Genomic DNA, 14,180 nt, shown 5'->3' on the forward strand with positions numbered 1-14,180 from the left:
ATTAAGCAAATGATCAGTTCAATAAAGGGTCTAGTTAAGTAATTCAGAGCTCAGGTGAAGTGAAAACCAGCAGGCACAGTGGGTCCCCAGGACCAGGATTGGGAAACCCTGCTCCTATCTTCTAATCTAGGCTATTCCATACAACTGTCAGTACAGTACCACAATAGTCTGTCTTGCAAAATCTCCAGTTAGACTATAACTAACAGGTTAGAGATGTTATTTCTAATCCCCTCCTGCTGGAAGATTGCCTTAGTGGCATACAGGTGTCTTCAAACCAAAGACAAAGCTTAATTACCCTTATAGACATGTGTATCATGCCGAATTGTAATAAAACATGAGAAAAGTACAGTTTGAAAAAAAAGGAAAATTAATCCCTGTAAACTATTCAGAATTAATGAGGAAAGCATAGTAAAACTGCAAAATCACGTGCAATTTTGCCATGTTTACAGGGAATGCTGTGGCAGAAAGCTGGTCCAGAGGCAGGCAATAATAACATGAATCTGTAGGTTTGTTTGTTTGTTTTAAATACATCAAAAATGTTCTTAACCTTTAACACAGGAATCAGTTGAATTCAGTATATTTTTAACTACCTGTTCACACACCGCTAAGGAATATTTGTTTCTTTTTGGGGTTTTTTGTGTTGTTTTTTTTTTGTAATTTAAAATGTAACGTTGTGTTGTTTGTATGTTGCATAGGCTGTAATATCCAATTGTCGTTTAACGTAAAGAGCAAAATTAACCCGTCTTTGCTTGCTTCTTTAAAAGGCGTGTCCAATGGGGTTCCTCAACCTAGGTCTGGGAGAAGATTGATTGGCTTACTGGATTGTCAGACAAGAAAGGAGGGGAGTATTGCAGTATACCTGGCAGACAGATTTCACGTTTTGTCCAATGACACGTCAATTATACAGGTAAAATTGTTTGTAAAATACAGTAGTTGAACCAACTTGCATGTTGCTTTGGTTATTGCATTCGTTTGAAAATAATGTGTAGGTTAGAATGAGCAGTCGTACGGAGAGCAATGGTTTGATTTTCATCAAGCAACTCGAATTTATAACGGCTTGTTTGTTTGCGTAAAATTTTACCAACCGGCGATCCGTGCTTTGTTGTCTGCAAACAGTAAACCATTCCTTAATTGTATGAACATTTAACTTGTTTTAATATCTGCTAGATTGTAGGTATAGCCAGGTCTGTAAACAGTCGCACCAAACGAAAAACCTTTCATAAAACATGCATATAAATGTGTAAGCTACTGATATGAAGAGTCTCCATTTGATTTAATGTGGGTTGTGCCATTTCCATGGTTTTGCATATTTTTTTTTTTCAGGGAATTATAGACGTGCTGATTTATTAGACTGCAGATGAAGTGCTATATCCTAAGCTAGCACAGTAGGACGGTACTCTGGCCGTAGTTGCAGGTTCATACAGAACAAAAACAACGTTACAGTAGAAATTGTGATTGGGGTAGTATCGTTCATTTTGTAGTCCTGCTTTTTCACCATTGTTATTAGGGATATTTCATTTTTTGTAATGCATTCGTTGAAATCTGAAGGTGTATTTTGAATAAGTAAATCGATGCAATAATTGGTGTCCAACGGTCTTAAATCCATTGCACTTACAGAAGAGGCAGATTTAAAATCTTGTATTTATTTTTTTAGTGTTGAATGCATTTTAATTTCTGTGATGCCTTTCCCCTTTAGTTCTGCACGGCTTCTGTGAATGATATTTTATACCAATCTAAGTTTGTATTTAGTATAATATTAATATTTTTAACTGACATTATCACTGTTCCCACTGTTATTGTGATTAAAAAAAGACATACTACAAGGCATACTAATTTATTTTTAAAGCTGAAGTGAGTTGGGGAAGCATATTAGTGTTGCGCCGTGCACTGTAGCCCATATATGACAAATTGTACTCTGAAGCCTGTGCAAAACTGATATGTTTCCCTGCCACACTTCCCCAGAATGTCTTCTCAGAAGCAACGTTTGCTGGAATAGATAGTAAGCATGGCATAAAATGATATAAGAAGAAAATACAGTTTTTATGATATTAAATGGGTAAGAAATGAAATATTTGGAACATGTAACTGATATAAATAAATCCCTTTAACTTCCAGCTCTGAGTGCAGCCAGCCAGCAGAGATTGTCTGAGTTGTTATAGTAATACAGAAACTTTTACTACTTCACTTCCTGAAAGTATAATTTTATTGGGCCTTCTGCAACTAAATATCTAGCTTTTTTTTTTTTTTTTTGTAGTTATTACTTGATCTGTTCTCTTATGTACAATGTTCAACATAATATTCTTAGACAAACTGGTTTTTATATACATTTTTTTAAAGTGTTCAGGATGTGAATACCAAAAAAACATAAACAGAAAATGATACTAAGATATCTCTAACCCTATAACCCATACCCAGCTGCTCTTTTAAGGTACATTTTTAAATATATTCTTTAGTTGCGCTTTGGAGAACAGACTTAGTCTACATTCTGAAAACAGACCATGCTTAATGTTCTCAAGTTACTCTGTGCAACTCATATTTCAGGCTTTTAATGAAATGCAACAGAGGTTACATGAAAGGAAGGAGACACTTTGCAACGAGTCACCAGAAAAGAGCGGTGCCTGCGAGCGGTTGCCATTCCGCTGCCTGTGATGTGAGGAGCGCAAGCGGTTCAGAAGCATGTCATCTTTGAGGGCAGACTTGGAGTATAACCATACCTATGAAACCATGCACAACATCACTAAGTGCAGTCTAGCCTCTGCATGTAAACCACTCGACTATCTGCTGGAGAAAACCATAAACACCAGCAGCACTGAAAACTGCAAAAAACGCTCTCCACTCCAGCTTCAAGACGTAGTGGACAAAAAATTCAAGGATACAGAAAGGGACAGACCACAGACCCTCGCGTACAAGAGACCGCCGGAGCGCCTCAAAACTGGATCATGCAGTTTGGTGCCTGCAGGCAGCCAGTCGGCTTTGACGATCCAAATCGAGAGCCATGTGCGGGAAAGGCTTGACGAGATGATGAAGGCTGCGGAGTGCATGATAGAGAAGAGGCTGGAGAAGGTGACCAGCGAGTTGGTGCAGAAGAACACGGAGCTGTTGAATACCCGGGCTGAGTTTGTGTACCTGTCTCAGGAGAAGAGGCAGGTCCTGGCACGAGAGAGGGCCCTGAGCAGACAGGTGGACACGGCTGTCGAGGTCATCGCAGCTCTACGGCAGCAGCTTTCCAAGTCTGAACGAGAGCTGGAGAGGAAGGAACGGTAAGTATCCATTTTAATAGGCAGTGGGGTCGAACTACCTCCCTCTTTTAAATCCTCTCTAACTCTGTGTGTCTCATCAGTGTATTTTCTTCTTCAAAAGTAAGTCAATTTATTTTTGTATTTAAACAGTGACAATATTTCTACGGTCTAGATCAATTGAACAGACTGCAGTTTCTGGACCATGTCTTGCAAACCACGACATAGCTGTGCCAGGTTAAAGATTATGCTCATCTTTGGATGTGAAGCTGTTGAGATATTTTCCTATTTCCTATCTTGCTTTTGCAATGTTGCTTCATCACCATCTGCCAAACAAATGAAATGTTGCCTCAACCTGCAACAATCACTGCCACGTAGGGCACTTGAGTGTAGGACTTCACAGTAAGTAGAGTTGTTTATGGTTTGTGAGAAGAGGTCTGGAAACTGCCTAACAGTAACCACTTTCTGCAAACCGACTCTTAACTGTGTCAGCTTAACATTACACCAACCTGGTTTTCTAGCTTCTCCATTGCCTCTGCACACAAACACAAGTAATGCATTGCCCATGCGATGGATTGTGGAAAGTTGAAAATTTTGAATGCTACTCGTACTCGTGAATGCTTTTACCAGTGCCAAAAATACCATAAAATACACTTTATATATGAGCTATTTGGTTTTAGAGCACTTGGGTTCTTCATGAAACAACAGGTATGGATTTACTCCAAGCCAAGTGACTTCATGCAAGTCCTGTAAATCCCCTTCAGGCCATGGTGTGGGAAGATACTTGCTGTATTATGTGTTGATATTTCCTAGAATGACCCACAGTGCTGTCTTTTATGAAAGGTCACTTGCATATTAAGAGTGAATTGGAAACTGGGTGAAAGCCAGGGACAATGTTGTGCACTTCCACAACTCCCTTACATCATGTGGGGGGGGGACTTCAAGCAAAAAGAAAAGTGTCTCTGTTGTAACCAGTGTGACACAAATGTACCAATGAAAGGTAATTTCTGCATTCATTGCCCCAGCATTTCTAAAACATGCTAAATTAACTGCAGTCATTCTATGCTAGAGCCTGAGTTGTTAACTTTGGTTGCCCTTTACTAAATGTCAATGAAAAAGTAGTACATTTCCCATTATTCTTCTGTTATTTTCCACATTTTCATATTGTTAATTGTTTCTAGGGAAGTAATCAGTATTCATCACTTTCTGGAGGCCATGGTTCAGCATGAAGTCTGTGGGAAAGCCCGGCTTCAGCACTTTATAGAGAACCTTTTACAGAGGATAGCCCTGGCTGAGAGGCATCTGGAATACTATCAAAGTGCTTCCAGACACCGTGACTGCAAAAAACACACTGTGAGTATTTGTACCAGATGCCAAGTGTATGTGCATGCTGAGATTTCCATCAAAATGCCATACAACTAGGTAACATACTTCTTTCTTTCTTTCTTTCTTTCTCAAAGGACATGGTCTAGTTGTTACGTACACATTAGGGTATCGCACTTAAAATAAGCTTTTCTGTCTTCCCTGTTTCAATGATTATGTTGCTGCTTTACATAACTAACTAATGGAGCCATAAATAAAAGGTCTTCATTACAGTACTACAGTACAGTGTTTCAGTTAAAGTAATTCAGTGTTTGAACTGTTTTTTCCTCAATTAGTTTTGCTTCTTAAACAGCAGGTCTTTTTCTCCAAACCACCGTGCAAGACAACAGAAGCCTCCTCGCTTCATTATTACTGTACCCTGTGCTATCAGTTCAAGGCGCGGTCACTGCAGATAAACTCTGTTTGTTATTCACAAGGAAAGCTTCATTTGATTCATATTTCATACTAATGATCTTATGATGCTATCTGTTTTTGAATGCCTTTTAACAACAGGACTCTTTTCAAACCTGGCATGATTTTAAAGCTTGTTTCAAGGGCTTTCCAACAAAAAAAATAATTAATTGATGCATGTCATTGACACGAGGTCCAGGAATTGTTCCTATTACACCATTTTCAGAGACACACATGAAGAGACAGAAGCGGCTGATGCAAGACAAACAAGGTGCTGTTGTACCCGACCATCCTTTTATGATCAATTTTAAATCTACTTAAAAATAATAAACTGCAATAGACAAGGAACTATACCAGGTCAACATTAGTATAATGATAATTAAAAAAAACAAAACAAAAAAAAACAATTTGAGCACTGTCAGTGCTACAGGTTATTGTTTATAATCTGGTGTGCCAGCTGACCTTGGAGAGAAGACATGTCTGAGAGGCATTAAATTGCTGTGTCACCAGGATGTGATGACTGAATTGAAAACAAAACACAACTGTGATATTTCAGACCCAGAAAAAGTTGCTGTAAGTTTTAAAGGACAAAAATAATTAATCTTGGTAGTTGACACCAGCAGGAATTCTGTGTCCCAAGCCAAAGTGTTATTTTCTTAAAACAACACTTTTCTTTGAACTTGTAATGACTTACCATGTACCCTTCCATTGGGAAAAGATTTGGGAATCACATATATACAGTAATGAAATAACTTTATTAAACAAAAAATTATTTACTTGTTAGAGTATCTTATAGTTCATCTGGACATTGCTTGATATCTGAATGGATCAATATTACTAAACTATCCATGTCTCATTTTATTGTTGAATGATGCTGTCTGAGCTCCAGTTGAGCTGATGGTACTGAATTGTTTTCTAGTAATTAATAATTGTCACTCTTCTGTTGTTTCCTAGGTTAACCAGACTGTTGAAAACTGGGAACACCAAAGTGCCAAAGCCAGGTGAGTGGCTGAAGCTTCAATTTGCTGTCTAACAAAAATAAATGAAACTAGCGTGAATGTGCATATGAATGTGTTCCTAAACAAGTCAGTGGTTCATACATTCTTGTGAACACGCATTTAACTTTTTTGTGGTCAGAAGTGTAACAGGGTCCAGAATAAAAAAGTTAGAATTTCTGACCGTTTGAACATGTAGAATACAATTGAACTACTGCATGTTCCGTATGTTGACATTTTCTTTGTTTTCATGACACTAAGAGCCGTTAATATTGTATTTACAGGTGTGGTGTTGGATGTATGTTACTAACATTTTAATTAAATGTTACTTTTTTTTTATCATTTGTTTGGTAACTGATGCAGAATCAGTTCCTGGCTTTAACACAGACAGCTTTGTTTCCTAATTGCCCAAAAGTTTTGCCTTTTCACTAAACCACTAGGAACACACTGAAACTGGCTTTGTAATTGCAGGTCACCAGGGAGTCAGCCAGCATTAACCACCATTCCTGAGGCAAAAATACATTCTGTTCAGAAGGGAAGGGTTTTCCTGAAATCCTCGAAGGACAGACTTTCCAGACAATTCAACAACTATTCAGGGGTCTATAAATCTAACGACTACAGAAGCGAAGTGTGGTATCAGCAGAAAAGAATAGCGGAATATGAAGCATATGAACTTGCGAATCCTAGTCGAATGAAACACAACTAAACTACAAATGTACAATGCATCTGCATTTAATCCCAGCTAACACAATTCATGTTGCATATATCTGAATCTTTGTAGCCATGTATTGAAATATCTACAGTAACTGGCAGCTGCAGAGCACCTATAGGAAGAAATGCTCTAACGTCTTATCCCTCTGTTAACCTTTCCAGCGCTTCAAATTGACCATTGATCGTGATTTTCCTTGGAAGCTGCTGTCACTGCAGTAGTTGTTTTGAAAGAGACAAGATAGCACTAATATGACTGACGCTACTGAACTCCATTTTGGTTGGGTGCACCTTTCCAAGGGTTTTGACCTGTAGACAAGGTTCGGTATTTCCAACTTGCAAAAAGCTTGGAAAAGCTTCTGGCACCTTGGTATGTCTCTGCTGCAACATCTCTCTCCTGCCACTTGGATCACATAAAGATTCCTAAGTTTCTTTTGTCTCTTGTGTGTGACTCCAGAGTCAAGATGCGCCCCTCCTAACTGCAAGCCTCTCAGTCGGTTCTTTACCAGGTGAGCCACTCGGGGGACTTCAGCTACCTGCTCTTTGCAATATTCCTTTTCCTTTTCAGTGGTTAATATAAAAATAAAAATACCCATATTGAAGTATTAATAATATAAGCACACCACTTCTTTATTGTTCCCCATACCTTTTATTACTGACAGTCTTTAAGCAAACTTCCCTTACAGCAGATCACGCTGTACAGTAGATACATCTTTTATAAGCTTTAGAGAGCATATGAGCATAAAAGTAGATAGGATTGTGGTATCAAGTATCAAGGATTGTGGCATTTAAACACAGATTGCTGTAGTTGTGTTGATGTTATCCCCCTTAATGTTTAATTGAAATGTAATTCTAACCATCAGTAATGTGCAGGTTCCACACAGCTGTTGTTATTGCATATGATTTGGAGTCCCATGAAAGTGAGATTCCATGTCATATCATTTGGGTTCACTGCATAGTTTTAATTGGCAAATGTAATGGTTTGTAAAGCTCAACCCAGTCGGGATGTCGAGGTATTGTATGTCTGTGTTATTTATCAGAATATATCGCAGCTCTGCGAATGCCAAAAAAAGTGACAAATTGAATGTATTTATAATTCATGAAAAACAGAACTGGAGAATTTTGAAACAGGGTTCAACTTAAATATTCAACTATTTTTTCAAGCATTTAACCCCAAAAATGACTCATCAGACCTTGAGTAAAGTCTTGTTGCTGTTTAAAATTTAAATGTAACTCAAGTTTGTTCTGATGAGGCCAAGGAGATCCAACTGGTGCAGTGTTGTGTTAACTACAGCACTTCTCAGAATCTTGTTCAGACAATCAGAATAATCAAAGTCTGTATTAAAACACACACAGAGGCCAAGCCTGAATGATTTAGGGACCCTAACCAACCATGGTCCCCTCTACTGCAGAACTTGCTGCACAGTCATGTTCAATCTATCAGTCTAAATGCTTGGCTTCTGCTTAGTTCTTCTGTAGCTTTGCCTTTCAAGCATTGCTCGACCAGTTGTTTGTCCTGCTTGTGTCCATTTCTCAATGGCAGTCACTTCCAAAAGATAATATAGTGCTATGGTGTGATATTTTGTATAAAAAATAAATATGGAATGTGAATCACAAAAGTGATGTTTTTATTTATATATATTATTCAGAAGTTTTTCTGCCAACAATTTTTGAGAAAGGAAATTGTAATGTTACAAATACAACTTTGGGAATCCTTTGTGCTGCTAGTTAGTAGCTTTGTAACATTTATAGCGCCGTTTTCCTTTATTCCCTTTCACATGTTTCTAGCCCTGGAACCTTTCAATTGGCTTTAATAACTTGTCCCTAATAATTTGTCTCTGTATCACAAGCCACCTGGCATTCTGTGTGCTGGCTGAATGCCAGGACATTTAGGTAGTTCCTGATTCAAAGGAAATCACATTGACAGAATTGAAAAGTCATCGCATCATGTCATTTTTTTTTTTTTTTTTTGGAATCTGGAACTAAATAAAAGGAGCCTAGAATTTCCCTTGCATATGTAATTCTAATACTAGGAAAATTTAAGAAGTATTGTAGCAAAATATTGTAGCAAAATAATTTAGAAACACAAAAAATATGTAGGTAAAAACACTGAAAAAAACTAGAATTTTTAAGGACTACTCATATTTGCCAGAATTTAAGTAGAGTGTACTATATTTATGTACCTGTTAAAAATGAACAGAATACCAATTATTTCTGGTGCCGTGGAGCCCGTCCATTAGGCCTGAGCTGTGAAGGGTGCTTAAATAAACAGAAAGTATCCAGGCTATGATAACAGAAACAGATGTACAAAGTGATTCTAAACTAGAAGAATACAATAGTTAAGATAGCTGCCTTATTTTCAGTAACAATTCTGTAATGATGTCCCAATTATGTTATTGACACTTGTAAGGATGAGACTGCTAGAATTCACAAGCAAGAAGCAACCTTCCATCTTAGAAATGTTGGTTGTATTTGAAAGCTTGGGGCCATGTGTACAGAAAAGGGCACGTTTTGTTATCAGAAAGGTTGCCCATATTAAGGAAGACTACAGCTTCAAGGCACTTAACATTTTGCATAAACTTTTTAACATGACTAACACATTTTTAGGGAAACCATCTGAATGTCTTTTAGTAATCACTGTGTATTTCCAAAGCAAATCTTACCTTTTATAGCAGTCTTTTCATTAGTTGTATTCCAATGCCAAAAAAGAGCTACCATTTTTTAAGTACATGATGGTACTTCCTTTTTACGGTTTTGTTCTTAATAATCTAATACAATGGCTTCCAACTTCTTCAACCTACTTGAGATAAATCCTGCCATTCTGCCCGCCGATTTTGCGTCACCAAATGGCTGTTGTCGCTTGCTTCTGCGTCAGTCTTTGTTGATTATTCCCGTACATCCTGTCTGAAGTGCTTGGAGGGGACTATTTTTGTGCTTCATGTACATGCAGGAGGTTTTGATATCAGTATTAGCCTTGCTGAATGAAACATCTAGTTCACATAATTAAAAGCCTTTTGTGACATTGAGGAATTTACATGAATACTTTATTAAACAGCTGTTTTTTTGTTTTTTTTTAAAAAAAGGCTTGCTCTTCAAATATCTTACTCATCTGTTTTGTTAAGGTTGCCAGAAATTAATATATAATTTGGCTTACAATTGTTTTCAGTGCTAACAAAGTCATCAGTAGGGGGATTAAACATGAAACAAGCCAAATGTTCCAGAGTCAGAAAAAGTTCAAAGCTAAAAATATGCTAACTTTAATGATTGTTTTTGTATTACCATATGTGGTTGATTCAATTAACCAGTGATGCTATTAAGCTTTTTTCACTTCAACCACAAATAGTCCCACAGATCCAGCGACAACCGTGGCATCAAGCATTGATTAGATGCATTACTCCTTTAACTGCTCCTCTGAAACATGACTCTTCTCAAAGCCTCCCTGTATAGATTGCTGCTGGCTTCCTAGTCCTGCTCTTATGTGGCTGACTGGCCTTTTATCCACTGGCTACTTACTGGAGTGCAGTGGGTGGGTTCATAGCACTGCTTTATATTCTTCAGGGTTTATTTTGAAACGACACTTAGGATTTTGTTACATTGAAAATATATGAATGTTATCACATTTGTATGTTTAATTTTGATCAGATAAAGTAGCTGATTCAATAAAGTACCATGGAATACATTTTTTTATAATACAATATGCTGTTTCAGCTAACATGTGGTTATTAGAGTCAATGCCGTTTTTGTAACAAAACTATCTCGCATAATAGTATGTGTGGGCAGAATAAACATGTACAGTAACCTGCAGCAATTATTGGGACAGGTTATAAAAATCAAAGTCTTTTTTAGACAGTTTTACCCCTGTCAGACCCCTCTCTTGCCAAATATATGTGTTACCCCGGATAGATATTTGTCTGCTCCTTGAAAAATGCTAAACCTTTTTTCGAAGAAAACCTTCTCTCACGTGCAGTGGTACCCCAAAAAGCATCCATGTACCACAAAAGAAGAACAATTGGGTTGGACATTTATTCTTCATATTACCCACAAAATATTTTTCTGCAATGGTGACTTCCAAGAGTGGTACAAGATTCATTTTTAAAACCAATGGAAGATGCAGCCTATATTAATTACGTATCTGTTTATCTGGCATTTAAATTGACAGACATTAATGTGATACAATACATATTGTAGGTGTACCTTATTTTTTAAGTTACAAAATGTAACATTTTGATGTAACGTTTGCCCATTATGACCTAATTTTGTAGTGTAAATAAAACATTATTTTTTTTCCTCTGTTATTTCCAAATTTTCACACACACTCTGTTTTGAATCGAATGCAGATGGCACTTATGTGCTAAATGTTGAAGAAAAAAAATCTAGGACATCAACCCGAAGGATTTAATTAAATCAGCACACCGCTTTTAAAAAGAGTTCAGCTAATCTCAATTACATCCAACCGCGGTAATAAAAGAGGGGTCATTATTTTAATGGGTGCAAAAATACATGATATAACCTTGCAGTATAAAAGACTTATTTTTAATGCATTGTTCACATCAACATCTACAATTCTATTTTTGGATGTCCAAAATATGGGGGAAGATTTAGAAATAAACAAGATTTCTTGGCAACATGCAGATGTTAATGAAGGAATACACAAAGTAAGGATTCAATATCCTACTGAGTCAGGTCAGATTCAATTAGCTTAACACAGTGACAAGCATCAATACATTAACAAAGACTGGAGATCAATTAAATCTGTATTTCCTTATAGAGTAGTCGTTTTCCTATACTTGTTGGTTTTTGTCATCAAAAGACTTCCTGTCCAACAGAATTGTTTTTAAACCAACAAATGCTGTAGTCCCAGAGATAGGAATTTGTGATGACAGGAAATGTAATGTTTGCTATGAAACGGTATCCACCTTTAACTACCATAAATTTGCAGAAATTAACTTGTCTATTTTCACCTTTTTTTCCATATGTATCAAATCCTATATACTGTACACCTACAGTACCTTGTTAGGCCATTTTCCCTACTTTGCATTTTTTTTTTTCTTTTTGTTTTTTTAATGTGAGTGCCATATTTAAACATCTTCAGTCCTCAACATTAGGGATATCTGATCAAATTGAAATCTGCAAGACTGCTTAAAAATGGCCTGGCAAAATTGCACAAGTGGACCTACTACATGTGGCAATAGTTAATTTCTGCACCATAGTAAATATTTCTTTTTTTGTCACTTATAGGCAAAATTCCCATCACATGAACCCTTGTCCTTGTTGACACTGATGGCCTCAATCTATCCTCCAGTGGCCGTTTACTTCCACTGGACAAAGACAGCACACAAGTTTAGGGTCAGGACTGAAAGGCAGGGGGTGTTGAGCATCATTGCTTTACTACAGACTTGACAGTAAACTGCTATAATTTCCCATGTATCTACATTAGTTTATAAATCATGTTACACACATACATAATTTGACTTCAGATTGGATTTAGATTCATATTGGAATTGGCTGTATATATAATACGTGACACTGAACATAAGAAATGTTTGGGAATGAGAAAAGGCCATTTGGCCTATCAAGGCACATCCCTTGTTAGCATACCATTTTCCCCATCTGGGAGGATCTCATTTAAAAGCACAGGTTACACGTTTTCTGGCTGTAGATGGCCAACGTTTTATTTTTCTCAGAGTTTTTACTTTTTTGTAATAGCGAATTTGCCATTGTTTCTGCTCTTGCCCAGAAGTACTGCTCTGGAGTATTGATGTGTTGACACATCCTATAAACTGCTCAGATCACATAACAGCACAGTTGGGAATCAAAATGTGTACAGTACCACTATTTAACAGTATAAACAGTAAACTGAACTATAAACTGGGCAAGTGAACACAATACTAGAAGTTGCCTCCACCATTCCAATAGGATAAACATTGGTTTAATAAACCCTAATAAGATGCTATTTCAAAATCAAACTACAAGTGTTTATAATCATAACAAATAGTGTTGCCATTTTTGTGTTTTGAAGAGCATTCTGTTAAGTGACTAAGGTACTTGACCATTGCAGAACCATATCACTGCCAGTGTCCCTTGGTATAATAATAAAATCTTTATATAGCACCTTTCTTAGTGGACCACCATCACAAAGTGCTTTATAGAAGTATGCTGTGAACGGTGCATTATATGTAGAGTCACTTGCAATAGGACTGATTTAATGTCTCACAGTATCAGGACCACTGTGTAATATTTCTTACAAATTCGTTGTCTCATGTTGCTGTGATCACTTCAGTGCATCACATTATAACGGTTTTTGTATCGCAATAGTAATTTTTCAGGGACCTATTAATAATCATAGCAGTGTTTAACATTCTAATTTCATCTGTGGAATCTGATGGAGATTCATTAAAAAAAACAGATCCACTTGACAGAATCAAACATGTCAGCCATCTCTTATTCTCGCTAACATTTTGCAAGTGACATCAGGTTGAATGTTATTTTTACTCAATGTTTGGGACAGAATATTACTCCAATTCAATATTATATCCAATGATGAAATAACTATATAAATATTATCTGTCTTGTAAAAGACGTTAAATACAGTTATCAGTGTGCATGCCTTACAGGTAGTTCATGTACTCTCGCTTCATTACAGCAGTGGCTCTGGGGTACAATCCTGTCAGTGGCTGCAAAGCATGCTGGTTGGTTAATAACAGGAAAGAAAGCACTGAAGGGGTGAAGAAAATGTCAGTCTAATAAAAGAAAAGTATCTGATTAAAAAACTTAGTTTTGAATGTCACTAATTGACTTATGATAGAGCACATGGGAAGCCAGCATGCACTAAAAACAAAATTGAAAGCAGACACCAAGCCGTTAGACCTATTGTGTTGAGTCAGAATATATAATTGAAGTGCACAAAGTGAACTAAAATCACAATAGCACCCTTCACAAATAGAAAAAAAGGCTTGGGAGTCAATTATCATTAATGGACTTCCTTGCGCAGTCAATGCACAAAAGAGCTATTTTTATCCCAGCATTTATACTCTATAAAAACCTATTCCTGTAGATTAGAAATGTTTGGGCGACATGGAAATAGGTAATATATATTCTCACTAATACACAGTACAAAGGTTTCAAAACTAATAGAAGGGTTGAAATTAAAACAAGTTTTGTATGGCTTTACGTATGTCCTTTATTTAAGCTTGTGACTGTAAAAATTATAATCAGACAGGATTATACTATAAATTTAAACCTAACCCTTAACAGCATGCAGGGTGAGTGAGCCATGTGATGAATCTCGTTGATGGAGTTACCAAACCTGACTGGGGACCTTTATACAAGTTTACCCTGGTATTTTGGCAGTCTTTCAATGCTTTTGTCATGGTTATACTATGCATTTACCTTAGTTTACCCTAGTTTACCATGTTTTTTTTTAATATGCCTTACTCAACACTGCTATTCTTTACAATGCTTACCAATC

At 36.8% G+C, this 14,180-nt stretch overlaps 1 protein-coding gene across 1 annotated transcript; it reads left to right on the top strand.

Annotated features, from left to right (window-relative positions):
* Positions 1-819: 819 nt before the first annotated feature.
* Positions 820-8,487, top strand: LOC121325484 (protein ZNF365-like). The gene is made up of 5 exons (XM_041267998.1): positions 820-907; positions 2,542-3,260; positions 4,418-4,589; positions 5,964-6,010; positions 6,476-8,487. The coding sequence occupies exons 2-5, from the start codon at positions 2,677-2,679 to the stop codon at positions 6,708-6,710; spliced, it is 1,038 nt and encodes a 345-aa protein (XP_041123932.1). The 5' UTR covers positions 820-907; positions 2,542-2,676; the 3' UTR covers positions 6,711-8,487.
* The last annotated feature ends 5,693 nt before the right edge of the window (positions 8,488-14,180 follow it).

This window comes from Polyodon spathula, chromosome 13, assembly GCF_017654505.1.
Source record: "Polyodon spathula isolate WHYD16114869_AA chromosome 13, ASM1765450v1, whole genome shotgun sequence".
Classification (NCBI taxonomy): domain Eukaryota; kingdom Metazoa; phylum Chordata; class Actinopteri; order Acipenseriformes; family Polyodontidae; genus Polyodon; species Polyodon spathula.

Bases quoted from the DNA above. Each gene is read 5' to 3' on its own strand.
- LOC121325484 (XM_041267998.1), top strand. From the start codon at position 2,677: ATGTCATCTTTGAGGGCAGACTTGGAGTATAACCATACCTATGAAACC. The intron at 4,590-5,963 runs GTGAGTATTTGT...GTTGTTTCCTAG, and splicing joins GTGACTGCAAAAAACACACT to GTTAACCAGACTGTTGAAAA. The intron at 6,011-6,475 runs GTGAGTGGCTGA...TTGTAATTGCAG, and splicing joins CACCAAAGTGCCAAAGCCAG to GTCACCAGGGAGTCAGCCAG.